Below are 23,435 nucleotides of genomic sequence, written 5' to 3'. Positions count from 1 at the left end.
AGTTGAACGTAATTGCAGTGGTATTTATCGTAATCAATGTTAATTGGTGTCATCCAAATAATGACCAAATCTCAAGGGAACCAAGTGAAGATGGGGCCATGATGAGATCAAATAACACGTTAAAGTTCACTAGATTTATTTGTATTATTGGCAAAGATGTTAAAATACTACAAATCTCCCGTGTTTGTTTGGTGAACTATCCACATTGAAATAGTCTCCATATGTATATGTTTATTAATGGGCTATATAATTACTAACGGGATTAATTATAATTACAATCAGACATGTTCCTCCTGGTTCACATGTTTAATTGCACCTATTAGATATACATCGAGATAAGAAATGGTATATTTAAAATCATGGGTTCATTGATTGATTGAATTTCAATCCGGTTAAATGTCACCAAGTCTTTGTCCCGCTCCCTATTACTGGTTCGATGTTTCTCACCAGAAATGCGTGTTGAAGTTTCAGTCTAGACTGAGTGGCTTCTTCTGACGTCAGAGGCACTGGTGTTTAAAACAACCTGCATCTGGGCGGACGTGTTTTATAATACTTTCTTTTTTTTATATAAAGCAAAATATGTATTTCTGACATCAAAGTCATCAATCTGGACAAATATATTTCACTGTCTTAATTCATTTGCACATTAGAAGAGTTAAAAAGACCAGGGGAAAAGAGAGGGCGCATTTTGGAGAGTCGTTTTTGGGGGCATTTTAACAAATTAAACATGGTAGTGTGGCTCGCCCTATAAGCCTCCAGCCCTACTGCCTGTGCTTACCAATCAATTGGTACATTGAAACAGTGCAAGGCTACGTTACTATAGCGAGGAGACCTGAAGGCTCGCTTTATCTCCGCATATTGGGACCTCTCCACAATGTCATATCCACAATTCGGATATCCCTACTCGTCTGCACCACAAGTAAGTTACCTTCTTCGCTTATCAACTGAATATTCGGTCAGATTTCATCACTATTGATTCTTACATTGATTAAATGTTGATCATGTGATTCACTTTCAACAAGAAAGGAGACAGCATTGTATCTTTAATGCACTGTATCGGAATTGTATTATGTTACCGTAAAGGGCTCGTGATACCTGCTCTTTGAACGGTAACGGTAAGGAGGGTAACCAGGACCAGGCGCAGTCCGACCTATCGTGAAGTGATTTTTGCCAGATAATAACCTCGGAACGTGTGCCATGTTTTTCATCTGATATCCCACATGCCGACCTGTTTTGTGGACGTGCGGTGCTGTTGTGTCGGGGGCTGGATAGAAAACCCAACTGGTGTCTTTTTGGCAATCATCCATAACATGTCTTTTGGGGATCTGGAAACATTTTACATATTTGAATTATAAAGGGTTGTTTTGCAATTAGCCTAAACATCAATACCACTCATTCACGGTATTCTTTAATAAAATTGCCCACTGTACGTTGTAAATAAATTGTTATGTTCTTGCATTTCAGTTCCTCATGACAACCAACTCTTTGACAACTTGCTGCGAGTCAAGCGGCAGAAGCAGCGCTGACTCCAGGGTGACCGCCTCCGCCCAGACGCCGGTCTACTGCCCAGTGTACGAGAGCCGGTTGTTGGCCACCGCCAGGCACGAGCTGAGCTCCGCAGCTGCTCTGGGGATGTATGGGAACCCGTACACCGGGAGTCAAGGCTATGGAAATTACGTTACTTATGGAACCGACGCGTCCGCTTTCTACTCGCTGGTATGGTTACTATAATATAGTATGATATCGTAATAATTCTACTCATCTCTCTATGGCAGTGACGCTGTATCTATAGCATGTAACCTATAGTCACAGAGCTGTATCTATATAGCATATAGCCTACAGTCACAGAGCTGTATCTATATATAGCCTACAGTCACAGAGCTGTATATATATAGCATATAGCCTACAGTCACAGAGCTGTATATATATAGCATATAGCCTACAGTCACAGAGCTGCATCTATATAGCATATAGCCTACAGTCACAGAGCTGTATCTATATAGCATATAGCCTACAGTCACAGAGCTGTATATATATAGCATACAGCCTACAGTCACAGAGCTGTATCTATATAGCATATAGCCTACAGTCACAGAGTTGTATCTATATAGCATATAGCCTACAGTCACAGAGCTGTATCTATATAGCATATAGCCTACAGTCACAGAGCTGAATATATAGCATATAGCCTACAGTCACAGAGCTGTATATATAGCATATAGTCTACAGTCACAGAGCTGTATCTATATAGCATTTAGCCTACAGTCACAGAGCTGTATCTATATAGCATATAGCCTACAGTCACAGAGCTGTATCTATATAGCATATAGCCTACAGTCACAGAGCTGTATATATATAGCATATAGTCTACAGTCACAGAGCTGTATATATATATAGCATATAGCCTACAGTCACAGAGCTGTATATATATAGCATATAGCCTACAGTCACAGAGCTGTATCTATATAGCATATAGCCTACAGTCACAGAGCTGTATCTATATAGCATATAGCCTACAGTCACAGAGCTGTATCTATAGCATATAGCCTACAGTCACAGGACGCCGCTTTACGCACACGGTCTGACTGTTCTTGATGCACAAAACCTGTCTTCACGGTGAAACAACTGCAGGCTATGACTGAATAGCCAAGTGCAACTTTTAATGAAAATGTTGAGTTTGGCAAGTGAAAGTGTCAGGTGAAAATATGTACTGTAAACTGCAATATGACACCTATGTTAAGAATGGATTTTTTTTAATGTTACTACAACTTATACTGCAGTGTGCTCGATTATGTATCTGTCATTGTTTCCCTGTATTCATTAGTTAGAATGCCTACAATAACACAGATATAACTTGACTTTGCTATTGAACACCATGTTTAGTTACTGTTATTGTGTTTGTGTTGAAATGGGAACACTAGACTTTATGAGTGAAATTATTAAAAACAGTATACATGTTATTAAGAAACAGTATACATGTTATTAAGAAACAGTATACATGTTAATAAGAAACAGTATACATGTTATTAAGAAACAGTATACATGTTATTAAGAAACAGTATACATGTTAATAAGAAACAGTATACATGTTATTAAGAAACAGTATACATGTTATTAAGAAACAGTATACATGTTATTAAGAAACAGTATACATGTTAATAAGAAACAGTATACATGTTAATAAGAAACAGTATACATGTTATTAAGAAACAGTATACATGTTATTATATATATAAGTATAACAGTCCATTAATGTCAATAGTGTCACGTTTTCCTGACTGACAGTCTGTCTTGTTGCAGGGGACATTCGATACCAAAGATGCAACAGTGCCCGCGCATGCAGGGATAACCCAGGCTACAGCTTACTACCCCATTGACCCCACTCTGGGACATTATCAATACGACAGGTATGGTTACTATAATAATATTAATAATATAATAGTAATAATAATAACTGTGTACCTTACACTTGCACAGTACTAATATGACAGGTATGGTTATTATAATAATATTAATAATAATCATAGAAATCATAATATTCACCATAATAATCATAATCATAATAATAACAATAATGATAACAGTAATAATAATAGCAATCATAGTAATAATAATAACAATCATAATAATAATAAATAGTATTATTAATAATAATACAAATAATTATGATGATAATAATATTCATAATAGTAATAATAATATAGGGATAATATAATGTTGTATATTATAATAATAATAATAATATAGTGGTAATATAATATAATGTTGTACATTATAATAATAATAATATAGGGGTAATATAATATAATGTTGTATATTATAATAATAATAATAATATAGTGGTAATATAATATAATGTTGTACATTATAATAATAATAATATAGTGGTAATATAATATAATGATGTACTATCTGTGTGATCCTACTCTGCACAGTACCAATATGAGTTAGCAACATTACACACATAATAATGTTCTGTCAAATGGAAGCCCATTTCCCAATCCTTCATATGTGTGTTCACTGACACGAGTCACCTTACCTCTAAATTAACAACTATTAGAAAAAAAACCCTGTCTATTACAGTACTGGCTTCCATATGGTCTCGAATATCATGCCTGATCAAATTCATAGGATTAGTTGATGAGTTGCCAAACTCGAAACTGTTCTTATTGAAGTGTATAATAGGCTTACATGAACTCCACTAGAGAAGTTGGATATAGTTATATCCCTGGGCTTAGCCTCAAGGAGAACCCAGAGTGCTGAATATTACACTAATGCTTTAGGCCCTTTCACCTGGGGCTGCATCATTACACTCAATCAGACAATTCTCCAGTCTGTTTTCCCCAGTCTTCTGGGTGGAGAGAAAGCTAAGCTAGCCTAGCGGTGCCCTGTGTTTACTCACCTAACAGTCAGTCTTCTGGGTGGAGAGAAAGCTAAGCTAGCCTAGCGGTGCCCTGTGTTTACTCACCTAGCAGTCAGTCTCTGAATGGAGAGACAGCTAAGCTAGCCTAGCGCTGCCCTGTGTTTACTCACCTAGCAGTCAGTCTTCTGGATGGATAGAAAGCTAAGCTAGCTTAGCGGTGCCCTGTGTTTACTCACCTAGCAGTCAGTCTCTGAATGGAGAGACAGCTAAGCTAGCCTAGTGCTGCCCTGTGTTTACTCACCTAGCAGTCAGTCTTCTGGATGGAGAGAAAGCTAAGCTAGCTTAGCGCTGCCCTGTGTTTACTCACCTAACAGTCAGTTTTCTGGATGGAGAGAAAGCTAAGCTAGCTTAGCGGTGCCCTGTGTTTACTCACCTAGCAGTCAGTCTTCTGGATGGAGAGACAGCTAGCCTAGCGGTGCCCTGTGTTTACTCACCTAGCAGTCAGTCTTCTGGATGGAGAGAAAGCTAAGCTAGCTTAGCGGTGCCCTGTGTTTACTCACCTAGCAGTCAGTCTTCTGGATGGAGAGAAAGCTAAGCTAGCTTAGCGGTGCCCTGTGTTTACTCACCTAGCAGTCAGTCTTCTGGATGGAGAGACAGCTAAGCTAGCTTAGCGCTGCCCTGTGTTTACTCACCTAACAGTCAGTCTTCTGGATGGAGAGACAGCTAAGCTAGCCTAGCGGTGCCCTGTGTTTACTCACCTAGCAGTCAGCCTTCTAGATGGATAGACAGCTAGCCTAGCGCTGCCCTGTGTTTACTCACCTAGCAGGGCTTGAGCTCACTCATATAGGGGCATTATTCTTTTGCAAAAGCTCCCCGGAGGTATGTTGGGCTGCAGTGTACTGCTGGATGAATCAACACTATGCATTTCTAATGGACAGGACACAATGAGTTGTTATCTTGCCTCTCTTCTGCTACAGGACCCTATATATAGATATATAGGCCTACTGTTACAAAGAGACATTGTTGTAACAACATCTTCACTACTAGATATGGCTGTATGGACGGAGGGACCAGGAGGAAGAACGCCACCCGGGAGACAACCAGCACCCTGAAGGCCTGGCTACAGGAGCACAGGAAGAACCCTTACCCCACTAAGGGAGAGAAGATCATGTTGGCCATCATTACTAAGATGACCCTGACGCAGGTGTCCACCTGGTTCGCCAACGCCAGGAGGAGGTTGAAGAAGGAGAACAAGATGACGTGGCCTCCGAGGAACAAGGGTTCTGATGAGAAGAGATATGATGAGGATGACGAGGAGAACATCAACAGTGAGAACAACGATGATGGTCAGTCCTGGTTCTTTATGTAACACACTAACAGGTGAATAGTCCTGGTTCTTTATGTAACACACTAACAGGTGAATAGTCCTGGTTCTTTATGTAACACACTAACAGGTGAATAGTCCTGGTTCTTTATGTAACACACTAACAGGTGAATAGTCCTGGTTCTTTATGTAACACACTAACAGGTGAATAGTCCTGGTTCTTTATGTAACACACTAACAGGTGAATAGTCCTGGTTCTTTATGTAACACACTAACAGGTGAATAGTCCTGGTTCTTTATGTAACACACTAACAGGTGAATAGTCCTGGTTCTTTATGTAACACACTAACAGGTGAATAGTCCTGGTTCTTTATGTAACACACTAACAGGTGAATAGTCCTGGTTCTTTATGTAACACACTAACAGGTGAATAGTCCTGGTTCTTTATGTAACACACTAACAGGTGAATAGTCCTGGTTCTTTATGTAACACACTAACAGGTGAATAGTCCTGGTTCTTTATGTAACACACTAACAGGTGAATAGTCCTGGTTCTTTATGTAACACACTAACAGGTGAATAGTCCTGGTTCTTTATGTAACACACTAACAGGTGAATAGTCCTGGTTCTTTATGTAACACACTAACAGGTGAATATTCCTGGTTCTTTATGTAACACACTAACAGGTGAATAGTCCTGGTTCTTTATGTAACACACTAACAGGTGAATAGTCCTGGTTCTTTATGTAACACACTAACAGGTGAATAGTCCTGGTTCTTTATGTAACACACTAACAGGTGAATAGTCCTGGTTCTTTATGTAACACACTAACAGGTGAATAGTCCTGGTTCTTTATGTAACACACTAACAGGTGAATAGTCCTGGTTCTTTATGTAACACACTAACAGGTGAATAGTCCTGGTTCTTTATGTAACACACTAACAGGTGAATAGTCCTGGTTCTTTATGTAACACACTAACAGGTGAATAGTCCTGGTTCTTTATGTAACACACTAACAGGTGAATAGTCCTGGTTCTTTATGTAACACACTAACAGGTGAATAGTCCTGGTTCTTTATGTAACACACTAACAGGTGAATAGTCCTGGTTCTTTATGTAACACACTAACAGGTGAATAGTCCTGGTTCTTTATGTAACACACTAACAGGTGAATAGTCCTGGTTCTTTATGTAACACACTAACAGGTGAATAGTCCTGGTTCTTTATGTAACACACTAACAGGTGAATAGTCCTGGTTCTTTATGTAACACACTAACAGGTGAATAGTCCTGGTTCTTTATGTAACACACTAACAGGTGAATAGTCCTGGTTCTTTATGTAACACACTAACAGGTGAATAGTCCTGGTTCTTTATGTAACACACTAACAGGTGAATAGTCCTGGTTCTTTATGTAACACACTAACAGGTGAATAGTCCTGGTTCTTTATGTAACACACTAACAGGTGAATAGTCCTGGTTCTTTATGTAACACACTAACAGGTGAATAGTCCTGGTTCTTTATGTAACACACTAACAGGTGAATAGTCCTGGTTCTTTATGTAACACACTAACAGGTGAATAGTCCTGGTTCTTTATGTAACACACTAACAGGTGAATAGTCCTGGTTCTTTATGTAACACCACGGTGGCCTGGCAGACACCCGGTGAATAGTCCTGGTTCTTTATGTAACACACTAACAGGTGAATAGTCCTGGTTCTTTATGTAACACACTAACAGGTGAATAGTCCTGGTTCTTTATGTAACACACTAACAGGTGAATAGTCCTGGTTCTTTATGTAACACACTAACAGGTGAATAGTCCTGGTTCTTTATGTAACACACTAACAGGTGAATAGTCCTGGTTCTTTATGTAACACACTAACAGGTGAATAGTCCTGGTTCTTTATGTAACACACTAACAGGTGAATAGTCCTGGTTCTTTATGTAACACACTAACAGGTGAATAGTCCTGGTTCTTTATGTAACACACTAACAGGTGAATAGTCCTGGTTCTTTATGTAACACACTAACAGGTGAATAGTCCTGGTTCTTTATGTAACACACTAACAGGTGAATAGTCCTGGTTCTTTATGTAACACACTAACAGGTGAATAGTCCTGGTTCTTTATGTAACACACTAACAGGTGAATAGTCCTGGTTCTTTATGTAACACACTAACAGGTGAATAGTCCTGGTTCTTTATGTAACACACTAACAGGTGAATAGTCCTGGTTCTTTATGTAACACACTAACAGGTGAATAGTCCTGGTTCTTTATGTAACACACTAACAGGTGAATAGTCCTGGTTCTTTATGTAACACACTAACAGGTGAATAGTCCTGGTTCTTTATGTAACACACTAACAGGTGAATAGTCCTGGTTCTTTATGTAACACACTAACAGGTGAATAGTCCTGGTTCTTTATGTAACACACTAACAGGTGAATAGTCCTGGTTCTTTATGTAACACACTAACAGGTGAATAGTCCTGGTTCTTTATGTAACACACTAACAGGTGAATAGTCCTGGTTCTTTATGTAACACACTAACAGGTGAATAGTCCTGGTTCTTTATGTAACACACTAACAGGTGAATAGTCCTGGTTCTTTATGTAACACACTAACAGGTGAATAGTCCTGGTTCTTTATGTAACACACTAACAGGTGAATAGTCCTGGTTCTTTATGTAACACACTAACAGGTGAATAGTCCTGGTTCTTTATGTAACACACTAACAGGTGAATAGTCCTGGTTCTTTATGTAACACACTAACAGGTGAATAGTCCTGGTTCTTTATGTAACACTCTAACAGGTGAATAGTCCTGGTTCTTTATGTAACACACTAACAGGTGAATAGTCCTGGTTCTTTATGTAACACACTAACAGGTGAATAGTCCTGGTTCTTTATGTAACACACTAACAGGTGAATAGTCCTGGTTCTTTATGTAACACACTAACAGGTGAATAGTCCTGGTTCTTTATGTAACACACTAACAGGTGAATAGTCCTGGTTCTTTATGTAACACACTAACAGGTGAATAGTCCTGGTTCTTTATGTAACACACTAACAGGTGAATAGTCCTGGTTCTTTATGTAACACACTAACAGGTGAATAGTCCTGGTTCTTTATGTAACACACTAACAGGTGAATAGTCCTGGTTCTTTATGTAACACACTAACAGGTGAATAGTCCTGGTTCTTTATGTAACACACTAACAGGTGAATAGTCCTGGTTCTTTATGTAACACACTAACAGGTGAATAGTCCTGGTTCTTTATGTAACACACTAACAGGTGAATAGTCCTGGTTCTTTATGTAACACACTAACAGGTGAATAGTCCTGGTTCTTTATGTAACACACTAACAGGTGAATAGTCCTGGTTCTTTATGTAACACACTAACAGGTGAATAGTCCTGGTTCTTTATGTAACACACTAACAGGTGAATAGTCCTGGTTCTTTATGTAACACACTAACAGGTGAATAGTCCTGGTTCTTTATGTAACACACTAACAGGTGAATAGTCCTGGTTCTTTATGTAACACACTAACAGGTGAATAGTCCTGGTTCTTTATGTAACACACTAACAGGTGAATAGTCCTGGTTCTTTATGTAACACACTAACAGGTGAATAGTCCTGGTTCTTTATGTAACACACTAACAGGTGAATAGTCCTGGTTCTTTATGTAACACACTAACAGGTGAATAGTCCTGGTTCTTTATGTAACACACTAACAGGTGAATAGTCCTGGTTCTTTATGTAACACACTAACAGGTGAATAGTCCTGGTTCTTTATGTAACACACTAACAGGTGAATAGTCCTGGTTCTTTATGTAACACACTAACAGGTGAATAGTCCTGGTTCTTTATGTAACACACTAACAGGTGAATAGTCCTGGTTCTTTATGTAACACACTAACAGGTGAATAGTCCTGGTTCTTTATGTAACACACTAACAGGTGAATAGTCCTGGTTCTTTATGTAACACACTAACAGGTGAATAGTCCTGGTTCTTTATGTAACACACTAACAGGTGAATAGTCCTGGTTCTTTATGTAACACACTAACAGGTGAATAGTCCTGGTTCTTTATGTAACACACTAACAGGTGAATAGTCCTGGTTCTTTATGTAACACACTAACAGGTGAATAGTCCTGGTTCTTTATGTAACACACTAACAGGTGAATAGTCCTGGTTCTTTATGTAACACACTAACAGGTGAATAGTCCTGGTTCTTTATGTAACACACTAACAGGTGAATAGTCCTGGTTCTTTATGTAACACACTAACAGGTGAATAGTCCTGGTTCTTTATGTAACACACTAACAGGTGAATAGTCCTGGTTCTTTATGTAACACACTAACAGGTGAATAGTCCTGGTTCTTTATGTAACACACTAACAGGTGAATAGTCCTGGTTCTTTATGTAACACACTAACAGGTGAATAGTCCTGGTTCTTTATGTAACACACTAACAGGTGAATAGTCCTGGTTCTTTATGTAACACACTAACAGGTGAATAGTCCTGGTTCTTTATGTAACACACTAACAGGTGAATAGTCCTGGTTCTTTATGTAACACACTAACAGGTGAATAGTCCTGGTTCTTTATGTAACACACTAACAGGTGAATAGTCCTGGTTCTTTATGTAACACACTAACAGGTGAATAGTCCTGGTTCTTTATGTAACACACTAACAGGTGAATAGTCCTGGTTCTTTATGTAACACACTAACAGGTGAATAGTCCTGGTTCTTTATGTAACACACTAACAGGTGAATAGTCCTGGTTCTTTACTGGTTCTTTATGTAACACACTAACAGGTGAATAGTCCTGGTTCTTTATGTAACACACTAACAGGTGAATAGTCCTGGTTCTTTATGTAACACACTAACAGGTGAATAGTCCTGGTTCTTTATGTAACACACTAACAGGTGATTAGTCCTGGTTCTTTATGTAACACACTAACAGGTGAATAGTCCTGGTTCTTTATGTAACACACTAACAGGTGAATAGTCCTGGTTCTTTATGTAACAAATTAACAGGTGAATAGTCCTGGTTCTTTATGTAACAAATTAACAGGTGAATAGTCCTGGTTCTTTATGTAACACACTAACAGGTGAATAGTCCTGGTTCTTTATGTAACACACTAACAGGTGAATAGTCCTGGTTCTTTATGTAACACACTAACAGGTGAATAGTCCTGGTTCTTTATGTAACACACTAACAGGTGAATAGTCCTGGTTCTTTATGTAACACACTAACAGGTGAATAGTCCTGGTTCTTTATGTAACACACTAACAGGTGAATAGTCCTGGTTCTCTATGTAACACACTAACAGGTGAATAGTCCTGGTTCTTTATGTAACACTCTAACAGGTGAATAGTCCTGGTTCTTTATGTAACACACTAACAGGTGAATAGTCCTGGTTCTTTATGTAACACACTAACAGGTGAATAGTCCTGGTTCTTTATGTAACACACTAACAGGTGAATAGTCCTGGTTCTTTATGTAACACACTAACAGGTGAATAGTCCTGGTTCTTTATGTAACACACTAACAGGTGAATAGTCCTGGTTCTTTATGTAACACACTAACAGGTGAATAGTCCTGGTTCTTTATGTAACACACTAACAGGTGAATAGTCCTGGTTCTTTATGTAACACACTAACAGGTGAATAGTCCTGGTTCTTTATGTAACACACTAACAGGTGAATAGTCCTGGTTCTTTATGTAACACATTAACAGGTGAATAGTCCTGGTTCTTTATGTAACACACTAACAGGTGAATAGTCCTGGTTCTTTATGTAACACTCTAACAGGTGAATAGTCCTGGTTCTTTATGTAACACACTAACAGGTGAATAGTCCTGGTTCTTTATGTAACACACTAACAGGTGAATAGTCCTGGTTCTTTATGTAACACACTAACAGGTGAATAGTCCTGGTTCTTTATGTAACACACTAACAGGTGAATAGTCCTGGTTCTTTATGTAACACACTAACAGGTGAATAGTCCTGGTTCTTTATGTAACACACTAACAGGTGAATAGTCCTGGTTCTTTATGTAACAAATTAACAGGTGAATAGTCCTGGTTCTTTATGTAACACTAACAGGTGAATAGTCCTGGTTCTTTATGTAACACACTAACAGGTGAATAGTCCTGGTTCTTTATGTAACACACTAACAGGTGAAGAGTCCTGGTTCTTTATGTAACACACTAACAGGTGAATAGTCCTGGTTCTTTATGTAACACACTAACAGGTGAATAGTCCTGGTTCTTTATGTAACACACTAACAGGTGAATAGTCCTGGTTCTTTATGTAACACACTAACAGGTGAATAGTCCTGGTTCTTTATGTAACACACTAACAGGTGATTAGTCCTGGTTCTTTATGTAACACACTAACAGGTGAATAGTCCTGGTTCTTTATGTAACACACTAACAGGTGAATAGTCCTGGTTCTTTATGTAACAAATTAACAGGTGAATAGTCCTGGTTCTTTATGTAACAAATTAACAGGTGAATAGTCCTGGTTCTTTATGTAACACACTAACAGGTGAATAGTCCTGGTTCTTTATGTAACACACTAACAGGTGAATAGTCCTGGTTCTTTATGTAACACACTAACAGGTGAATAGTCCTGGTTCTTTATGTAACACACTAACAGGTGAATAGTCCTGGTTCTTTATGTAACACACTAACAGGTGAATAGTCCTGGTTCTTTATGTAACACACTAACAGGTGAATAGTCCTGGTTCTTTATGTAACACACTAACAGGTGAATAGTCCTGGTTCTTTATGTAACAAATTAACAGGTGAATAGTCCTGGTTCTTTATGTAACAAATTAACAGGTGAATAGTCCTGGTTCTTTATGTAACACACTAACAGGTGAATAGTCCTGGTTCTTTATGTAACACACTAACAGGTGAATAGTCCTGGTTCTTTATGTAACACACTAACAGGTGAATAGTCCTGGTTCTTTATGTAACACACTAACAGGTGAATAGTCCTGGTTCTTTATGTAACACACTAACAGGTGAATAGTCCTGGTTCTTTATGTAACACACTAACAGGTGAATAGTCCTGGTTCTTTATGTAACACACTAACAGGTGAATAGTCCTGGTTCTTTATGTAACACACTAACAGGTGAATAGTCCTGGTTCTTTATGTAACACACTAACAGGTGAATAGTCCTGGTTCTTTATGTAACACACTAACAGGTGAATAGTCCTGGTTCTTTATGTAACACACTAACAGGTGAATAGTCCTGGTTCTTTATGTAACACACTAACAGGTGAATAGTCCTGGTTCTTTATGTAACACACTAACAGGTGAATAGTCCTGGTTCTTTATGTAACACACTAACAGGTGAATAGTCCTGGTTCTTTATGTAACACACTAACAGGTGAATAGTCCTGGTTCTTTATGTAAAACACTAACAGGTGAATAGTCCTGGTTCTTTATGTAACACACTAACAGGTGAATAGTCCTGGTTCTTTATGTAACACACTAACAGGTGAATAGTCCTGGTTCTTTATGTAACACACTAACAGGTGAATAGTCCTGGTTCTTTATGTAACACACTAACAGGTGAATAGTCCTGGTTCTTTATGTAACACTCTAACAAGTGAATAGTCCTGGTTCTTTATGTAACACTCTAACAGGTGAATAGTCCTGGTTCTTTATGTAACACACTAACAGGTGAATAGTCCTGGTTCTTTATGTAAAACACTAACAGGTGAATAGTCCTGGTTCTTTATGTAACACACTAACAGGTGAATAGTCCTGGTTCTTTATGTAACACTAACAGGTGAATAGTCCTGGTTCTTTATGTAACACACTAACAGGTGAATAGTCCTGGTTCTTTATGTAACACACTAACAGGTGAATAGTCCTGGTTCTTTATGTAACACACTAACAGGTGAATAGTCCTGGTTCTTTATGTAACACACTAACAGGTGAATAGTCCTGGTTCTTTATGTAACAAATTAACAGGTGAATAGTCCTGGTTCTTTATGTAACACACTAACAGGTGAATAGTCCTGGTTCTTTATGTAACACACTAACAGGTGAATAGTCCTGGTTCTTTATGTAACACACTAACAGGTGAATAGTCCTGGTTCTTTATGTAACACACTAACAGGTGAATAGTCCTGGTTCTTTATGTAACACACTAACAGGTGAATAGTCCTGGTTCTTTATGTAACACACTAACAGGTGAATAGTCCTGGTTCTTTATGTAACACACTAACAGGTGAATAGTCCTGGTTCTTTATGTAACACACTAACAGGTGAATAGTCCTGGTTCTTTATGTAACACACTAACAGGTGAATAGTCCTGGTTCTTTATGTAACACACTAACAGGTGAATAGTCCTGGTTCTTTATGTAACACACTAACAGGTGAATAGTCCTGGTTCTTTATGTAACACACTAACAGGTGAATAGTCCTGGTTCTTTATGTAACACACTAACAGGTGAATAGTCCTGGTTCTTTATGTAACACACTAACAGGTGAATAGTCCTGGTTCTTTATGTAACACACTAACAGGTGAATAGTCCTGGTTCTTTTTATCAAGGCAAGTCATTTAAGAACAAATTCTTATTTACAATGACGGGGATTCGATCTTGCAACCTTTCGGTTACTTGTCCAGCACTCTAACCATTAGGCTACCTGCCGCCCCTCCACTCTAACCACTAGGCTACCTGCCGCCCCTCCACTCTAACCACTAGGCTACCTGCCGCCCCTCCACTCTAACCACTAGGCTACCTGCCGCCCCTCCACTCTAACCACTAGGCTACCTGCCGCCCCTCCACTCTAACCACTAGGCTACCTGCCGCCCCTCCACTCTAACCACTAGGCTACCTGCCGGCCCTACACTCTAACCACTAGGCTACCTGCCGGCCCTCCACTCTAACCACTAGGCTACCTGCCACCCCTCCACTCTAACCACTAGGCTACCTGCCGCCCCTCCACTCTAACCACTAGGCTACCTGCCGCCCCTCCACTCTAACCACTAGGCTACCTGCCGCCCCTCCACTCTAACCACTAGGCTACCTGCCGCCCCTCCACTCTAACCACTAGGCTACCTGCCGCCCCTCCACTCTAACCACTAGGCTACCTGCCGCCCCTCCACTCTAACCACTAGGCTACCTGCCGGCCCTACACTCTAACCACTAGGCTACCTGCCGCCCCTCCACTCTAACCACTAGGCTACCTGCCGCCCCTCCACTCTAACCACTAGGCTACCTGCCGCCCCTCCACTCTAACCACTAGGCTACCTGCCGCCCCTCCACTCTAACCACTAGGCTACCTGCTGCCCCCTCCACTCTAACCACTAGGCTACCTGCCGCCCCTCCGCTCTAACCACTAGGCTACCTGCTGCCCCTCCACTCTAACCACTAGGCTACCTGCTGCCCCTCCACTCTAACCACTAGGCTACCTGCCGCCCCTCCACTCTAACCACTAGGCTACCTGCTGCCCCTCCGCTCTAACCACTAGGCTACCTGCTGCCCCTCCACTCTAACCACTAGGCTACCTGCTGCCCTTTATGCATCACATTAACAGTGGAATAGTCCTTTACCAGAGGAAGTATGAACCTAAATGTATCATGGAAATGGCCTAATGGCCGAATGGAAATGAAACAACTTTGGGCTGCTTTAGGATGTTTTTTTAGATACATTAAAAAGTGAACTCAAAAGCTTGAATGCACAAGATACACATTCATCTAGTTACCACAATGTTACCATGTTATTACCCAGTTATTCTGCTGTAATGCAAAGTGCTATGAAACTGCATGGACTTCTACCTCAACTTCTTTGAATAGGCATATCTGCTAGGCCAAAGCTCCTTTCAATAATGTGATGCTAAATGCTTAAATTACATTAACAGTGATACTTTTATTAGAGTTTGATTCCCCTCTTATCGCTGATGTCTCATGTCTGTTCATTTCCAGAGAAAGATAAAGATCTCGCGCTGAGTGACCTGGACGACTTCGACCTGATAGAATCAGAGAGCTCGGAGTGCGAGCTCAAACACCGGTACCTCATGAACACTCACATGACGACTACTGACTGTTCGGACGAGCATCTGAAGGACACATCTTTAAAGATCAGCATACCCGTGTCCCTGGGCGGGGAGCAGCAGCTCAGTAAAACCTCACCAGACGGCTGCGACAGCCGGCAGGGGAAAGCTTGTTACCAACAACAGATACTGGACGGCAAACCACGGATATGGTCGTTGGCCCAGACGGCCACGTCTCTGAACCAGGCGGAGTACCCGTCCTGTATGTTGAGATGTCAGCCTCAGCCGGGCCTGCCCGCCTCTCCGGCCGTCTCCTCCCCTATCACGGTTCTAGACAGACGGCAGGACTCTCCCGTTACAACTCTCAGAAACTGGGTGGATGGGGTTTTCCACGACCCGTTGTTCAGACACAGTACTTTGAACCAGGCCCTTACCAACACCACGGTCTCATGGACCACGACCACCAAGGGTTCGATACTAGAGACGGACGCTCTGGAACGTTCTGTTGGGAGCGTCAAAGGACTTCCGTCTCTACAGCACCAAGACTCCACGAAGGACAATATGAATTTCCCTAAACCTGTCAACAAACACTTCTGCTCTTAACACACCAAACCTGCTTTAGTTTATTATTCTGTGGGGGTTACTTTTTTTGTTGTTGCAAGGATATATTTACGTAATTATATTGGCATTTCACTGGTGAAACTTCCAAACAGGATTCGTTTGAGCGTATTGCTATTTCGTTAAAAAAAGCACGTAGGCCTGCCTACAATCTACTGTATCTAAATGTATAACTGACAGTTAACATTATAAATATGTTTTTTTTTTACGTTATTATTTTTCTTATAGCATGCAGATGTTAATAATTTCTATTAAACATTCTTTAAAAAGCAGCCGTCATTAATCGATGGTTTGTGAGTATCACTGATGAAAGAAAAAAGTCACAAATCACCAGTTCTCCTAAAATTGAAGGAGTTTCAAGTTTGTTCACAAATAAAACGTCGGTTTCTGATGAGATTGTGGTCAGATTGCGTCAATGCTGGTCGCTGTCCAATGTCCTGAAATTATAGGCTATAACGTTTTCGAATTTGCGATAACAAAATGATCTTTGCGTCTTCGTGGCCTTATCTTTAGCTTATCCTATCTTTTCATTTGCTTTTGTCGCCGTTAAGAGATCGTCCGAAGTAGAGAAATATAATGTTTACCATATCTTTCTAGCAAGTGTTGCTTTATAGGCCTATTCACAGGGACCTATTTCTTCAAACACGCAGAATTCAAGCCAATAATGACTGACAGTACATAAAACGTTATGTTTTTTAAAGCTGTTAAATCTATAATCATAAATGTAGTTTTTGAGTCAGTCAACGTCTCCTCTCTCACAGTGACAGGGGGTTGGGAGAGGGAGAGAGAGAGAGAGAGAGAGGGAGAGAGAGAGAGAGAGAGAGAGAAAGAGCCTTCAACATTAATACCAGCTGGCGGGAGATGTGGCTTATTACTCCGCCATAAACAGCCTATAATTGGGATATATTGCTTCATAGCTCTGTCAGACTATCGATCTCCACTCCTCCTGATAATATGATGGAGACATCTAAACATGATCTTTGATCTCTGATCCAGCTGGAAGAGGGCTCACTTATTCCATGTGGCCGCTAATATTGGCAACAGCCGAGATCATCTGGAGTCAAGTTTTCATCCAGACACGAACCCCTCCATGCTGAGTGCTCTCAGCCGCCTGCTGAAGGGCTTTACCAGAAGACACGTCTTGGAGTGAAAAGGGCAACGGAACCTGAATTAGTTGTTCTAGATAAAAGGGCAAAAATAAAGAGTGGAGGGTACTTGACAGTAATGGCCTGTGTGAGATCCTGGGGGACAGCGGGCCTGAGAGGGGAAGAGCCCCTCAGAGAGAAAGCTGCTCCGAGAGAGATGAGGCGTTTTAATGTGAAGCCAAACGATTGAGATCTTCCCTGGAACAAGGAGAACAGAGCTGCCGGCTGGACAAAGTATTTATCCCGTCTGGATGTTTTTATTTGTTCTGCCAGACCAGTTTTACCTCCAGCACCATATTGATACTGTAGCAGGATAGAGAAGTTGACGTTATACCGAAACACAACAGGCCTTTACAATTCAATAGCAACTGAAATACAAGAGACAGCAATGTGACTTGGTGGTAACATTTAACAAGCATGTTATTCATTTTATTTTAGGGACTAAAACAGGTATGATGTCTTCATTTCAATGAGCACATGGGAAACAAGATGCTTTCGAGATTTGTGTCAAATATAAAATAAAAAAATAGGCTACAGATTTTACAATTGGTCACCGATAAACTGAAAGATCAATTCATATTTGTAAGATAATAATATTGAGGACAATTCTACTGATCTTTTTCACCAAAGTGGCTATTTCCCTTTTCTATTTCAGCAGAAAGAGAGAGAGAGAGGGAGAGAGAGGGAAATGTTTTTTAACAGGCAGACCAAATCATTCATCCGTAGCGAATTCAAACACACAGAGGAGCGGAGGGTAAATTAGCAGCGCTGCTTTCTACATAGAGACCAAATAAAAGTGTAATCAGCGACGCGTTGCTTTTCATTAAGCGGGTTTGACAGGAGCATATTCCGCTTCGACAGGGGAGCAGGACCCAGGAAATAAACTACTGTCAGACTCAGAGTCATAAGATAATTCCTTCAGCTCCATTAACAACTCTTAGCCGCAGGAAACGGGCTCCCAGAAAACATCTCCAAATCTAAAAGCTTTATCGACCTGCAGCCCTCTGCTGATGGTTCCGAGAGGCTTTTTTCAACTTAAGGGACGTCGCCGTCCAGCAGAGGTAATAGACTTTGACACAACGCATTAACTGGGAAATAAGACGGAGGAGAAGAGCAGCCCCAGTTAAACGACACTTAAACGTTACCTATTAGAGGTTTAAAACTTAAATAAGATGTAAGCCCAAGGTGCCTCCAGACACACATTATAATCAAATAGCTTATCATCGAATGTAGAAATTATTAGGGACAAATAAGAGCAGACATATACCGTAGGTCTGTCTAACGTCTGAGGAACACAAGTAAGCAAACGGTCCTTTTAGAAATATTATATTGTGGATGTTTGAAATAATGTATTTCTTATCTATAGTGTAATTACAGTTGAGACCACAATGTCAAGGATAATTTGTAGACAACATAAATTACGGACCAGGAGATGTATTCACTTAATTTGAGGATCAACTGATTCCCTGACGCTGTGGTGTATAACTGAAACAAATAGGACCCGTCTGTTTCTTATAGCTGTATAATATGCTGTATGTGTATGAATAGAGTACAAATAAAAACAGATCGGACGATGTATTAATGATGAAAATGTTTCAAAATATTCTCAGGATTCAGGAAATTTGGTCCAGAAATGTTTGCGCCGACACACTGTCTCCCCAGAGAACACAGATCACATTAATACGACAGTCATAAATATATTTACACATCATTACACTCGCAATAATGAGTGTGTTTCTGTATAGCACTTTGTGACATCGGCTGATATAAAAAGGGCTTTATAAATTCATTTGATTGATTGATTGATTGATTGATTGATTGATTGCTACTTTAATTTACCTTTTAATCTATTAATTCGATTTTCTGGAATTAAGTGTGCAAAAAGGGGTTTGAGAAAATATTTAATGAAGAGGAAGACTGCGAGACTTTTTTGTTGAATGTATGTTCACCGGAAACGCGTCTTTATTCCAACTGCTCCAAAAAACACACAGATCATCACAATAAACACATTACAAAGGCTCAGAGGGGAATAATCAGAGCCCCCAAATACTTCCTCCACTTCGACTGTCCTCCATGAGTTGGTCAAAATGTTCCTTATTTAGAGATGGCGAGAGAATGAACTGGAAAGAGATATTAGCTGGTTATAGGGTTAGATATGAGATGGTTAGATATGGGATGGTTATAGGGTTAGATATGAGATGGTTAGATATGAGATGGTTAGATATGAGATGGTTATAGGGTTAGATATGAGATGGTTATAGGGTTAGATATGAGATGGTTAGATATGAGATGGTTAGATATGAGATGGTTAGATATCAGATGGTTATAGGGTTAGATATGAGATGGTTAGATATGAGATGGTTAGATATGAGATGGTTAGATATTAGCTGATTAGATATCAGATGGTTAGATATGAGATGGTTAGATATCAGATGGTTATAGGGTTAGATATGAGATGGTTAGATATGAGATGGTTAGATATCAGATGGTTAGATATTAGCTGATTAGATATCAGATGGTTAGATATTAGCTGGTTAGATATCAGCTGGTTAGATATCAGATGGTTATAGGGTTAGATATGAGATGGTTAGATATCAGATGGTTAGATATTAGCTGGTTAGATATCAGCTGGTTAGATATCAGCTGGTTAGATATGAGATGGTTAGATATTAGCTGGTTAGATATCAGATGGTTAGATATGAGATGGTTAGATATCAGATGGTTATAGGGTTAGATATGAGATGGTTAGATATCAGATGGTTAGATATTAGCTGGTTAGATATGAGATGGTTAGATATCAGCTGGTTAGATATGAGATGGTTAGATAGGAGATGGTTAGATATGAGATGGTTATAGGGTTAGATATGAGATGGTTAGATATGAGATGGTTAGATATCAGATGGTTAGATATCAGATGGTTATAGGGTTAGATATGAGATGGTTAGATATGAGATGGTTAGATATCATATGGTTAGATATTAGCTGGTTAGATATCAGATGGTTAGATATGAGATGGTCGGATATCAGATGGTTATAGGGTTAGATATGAGATGGTTAGATATCAGATGGTTAGATATTAGCTGGTTAGATAACAGATGGTTAGATATTAGCTGGTTAGATATCAGATGGTTAGATATCAGCTGGTTAGATATCAGCTGGTTAGATATGAGATGGTTAGATAGGAGATGGTTAGATAGGAGATGGTTAGATAGGAGATGGTTAGATATGAGATGGTTAGATATGAGATGGTTATAGGGTTAGATATGAGATGGTTAGATATCAGATGGTTAAAGGGTTAGATATGAGATGGTTAGATATCAGATGGTTAGATATCAGATGGTTAGATATGAGATGGTTAGATATTAGCTGGTTAGATATTAGCTGGTTAGATATCAGATGGTTAGATATGAGATGGTTAGATATTAGCTGGTTAGATATCAGATGGTTAAAGGGTTAGATATCAGATGGTTAGACAATCAGATGGTTAAAGGGTTAGAGAGAGTTGGACTGAAGGGAGAGACGGCAGTCAACAGTCAGACGTGACAAATATGTCCTCAACAGACTGTACTAGTAGCCATTCAGACCAGAGCCCAGAACCCAGAGCCCAGAGCCCAGAGCCCAGAGCCCAGAACCCAGAGCCCAGAGCCCAGAGCCCAGAGCCCAGAGACCAGAGCCCAGAACCCAGAGCCCAGAGCCCAGAGCCCAGAGCCCAGAGCCCAGAACCCAGAGCCCAGAACCCAGAGCCCAGAGCCTATGCTGCAGACCCTGTTAGTGCCCTATCAGCCCAGAGCCCGTGCTGCAGACCCTGTTAGTGTCCAATCAGCCCAGAGCCCGTGCTGCAGACCCTGTTAGTGTCCTATCAGCCCAGAGCCCGTGCTGCAGACCCTGTTAGTGTCCTATCAGCCCAGAGCCCATACTGCAGACCCTGTTAGTGTCCTATCAGCCCAGAGCCCGTGCTGCAGACCCTGTTAGTGTCCTATCAGCCCAGAGCCCATACTGCAGACCCTGTTAGTGTCCTATCAGCCCAGAGCCCATACTGCAGACCCAGTTTTTTTATTTATTTTTATTTCACCTTTATTTAACTTCTCTAGGGTAGGGGGCAGTATTTTGACGTCCAGATGAAAGACGTGCCCAAATTAAACTGCCTGCTACTCAGGCTCAGAAGGTAGGATATGCCTATTATTAGTAGATTTGGATAGAAAACACTCTGAAGCTTCTAAAACTGTTTGAATGATGTCTGTGAGTATAACAGAACTCATATGGCAGGCAAAACCCTGAGAAAAATCCAACCAGGAAGTGGGAAATCTGAGGCTGGAGTTTTTTTCAAGTGATTGCCTATCTAACACACAGTGACTTAGGGTTCATTTTGCACTTCCTGAGGCTTCCACTAGATGTCAACAGTCTTCAGAAAGTTGTTTGAGGCTTCTATGGTGAACAGAGAGCGAACAAAGGACGTTGGAATTTGTTGACTCAGCAAAGGCGCACGTTCATTGGCGCGCATTCATGTGAGAGGTAGCTGTGTTCCATTACATTTGTCAAGACATTGGAATCGTCCGGTTGGAATATTATTGAAGTTTTATGTTAAAAAGGCCCTAAAGATTGATGCTATACATTGTGTGACATGTTTCTACGAACGTAAATAGAACTATTTTTGACTTTTCGTTGTGAAATTTTTGGCGCGCTTCCTACATTTGGAGTAGCTTACTGAACGCGTAAACAACAAGGAGGTATTTGGACACAAATGATGGACTTTATCGAACAAAACAACATTTATTGTGGAACTGGGATTCCTGGGAGTGCATTCTGATGAAGATCATCAAAGGAAAGTGAATATTTATAATGCTATTTATGATTTTAGATGACTCCAAAATGGCGGGTATCTGTATTTGCCTGCTGTTGTTTTCTGAGCGCAGTACTCAGATTAAGTGTGCTTTCCCCCGTGAAGCTTTTTTGAAATCTGTCACAGCGGTTGCATTAAGGAGATGTTTATCTATAATTCTTTGAATAACAATTTAATATTTTATCAACGTTTATGATGAGTATTTCTATAAATTAATGTGCTCATTCACCGGAAGTTTTTGAAGGAAAAACATTTCTGAACATTACGAGCCAATGTAAAATGGGTTTTTTGGATATAAATATGAACTTTATCGAGCAAAACATACAGGTATTGTGTAACATGAAGTCCTATGAGTGCCATCTGATGAAGATCATCAAAGGTTAGTGCTTAATTTTAGCTGTATTTCTGGTTTTTGTGACTCCTCTCTTTGGCTGGAAAATGGCTGTGTTTTTTTGTGTATAGGCGCTGACCTAACATAATCATATGGTTTTCTTTCACTGTAAAGCCTTTTTGAAATCAGACACTGTGGCTGGATTAACAAGAAGTAAAGCTATAAAATGGTGTATAATACTTGTATGTTTGAGGAATTTTAATTATGAGATTTTGGTTGTTTTGAATTTGCCGCCCTGCTATTTCATTGGCTGTTGAATAGTGTGTCCCGCAGGTGGGACGGTCACGTCCTACATACCCAAGAGAGGTTAACCAGGTAGGCCAGTTGAGAACAAGTTCTCATTTACAACTGCGACCTGGCCAAGATAAAGCAAAGCTGTGTGACACAAACAACAACACAGAGTTACACATGGGATAGACAATAGACAAACGTACAGTCAATAACACAATATATAAATATATATATACAGTGTGTGCAAATGTAGTAAGATTAGGGAGGAACTATTGGATATAAGAGCAACGTCAACTCACCAAGGGTAGTGAGGTCTGCACAACGCATCACCGGGGGCAAACTACCTGCCCTCCAGGACACCTACAGCACCCGATGTAACAGGAAGGCCAAAAAGATCATCAAGGACAACAACCACCCGAGCCACTGCCTGTTCACCCCGCTACCATCCAGAAGGAGAGGTCAGTACAGGTGCATCAAAGCTGGAACCGAGAGACTGAAA

At 40.1% G+C, this 23,435-nt stretch overlaps 1 protein-coding gene across 1 annotated transcript; it reads left to right on the top strand.

Moving 5' to 3' along the window:
- The first annotated feature begins 572 nt into the window (after positions 1–572).
- On the top strand, positions 573–16,601 carry irx4a (iroquois homeobox 4a). Its single transcript, XM_082970977.1, has 5 exons — positions 573–919; positions 1,465–1,716; positions 3,301–3,407; positions 5,411–5,709; positions 15,644–16,601. Exons 1-5 carry the CDS (start codon positions 875–877, stop codon positions 16,312–16,314), a joined length of 1,374 nt encoding a protein of 457 aa, XP_082827103.1. The 5' UTR covers positions 573–874; the 3' UTR covers positions 16,315–16,601.
- The last annotated feature ends 6,834 nt before the right edge of the window (positions 16,602–23,435 follow it).

Source organism: Salmo salar, unplaced genomic scaffold, assembly GCF_965601325.2.
Source record: "Salmo salar unplaced genomic scaffold, fSalSal1 ptg000135l, whole genome shotgun sequence".
In the NCBI taxonomy this organism is placed as follows: Eukaryota; Metazoa; Chordata; class Actinopteri; order Salmoniformes; family Salmonidae; genus Salmo; species Salmo salar.
This window is presented reverse-complemented; position numbering and strand designations above follow the sequence as displayed.

Bases quoted from the DNA above. Each gene is read 5' to 3' on its own strand.
- irx4a (XM_082970977.1), top strand. From the start codon at position 875: ATGTCATATCCACAATTCGGATATCCCTACTCGTCTGCACCACAA. The intron at 3,408-5,410 runs GTATGGTTACTA...CTTCACTACTAG, and splicing joins GGACATTATCAATACGACAG to ATATGGCTGTATGGACGGAG. The intron at 5,710-15,643 runs GTCAGTCCTGGT...GTTCATTTCCAG, and splicing joins CAGTGAGAACAACGATGATG to AGAAAGATAAAGATCTCGCG.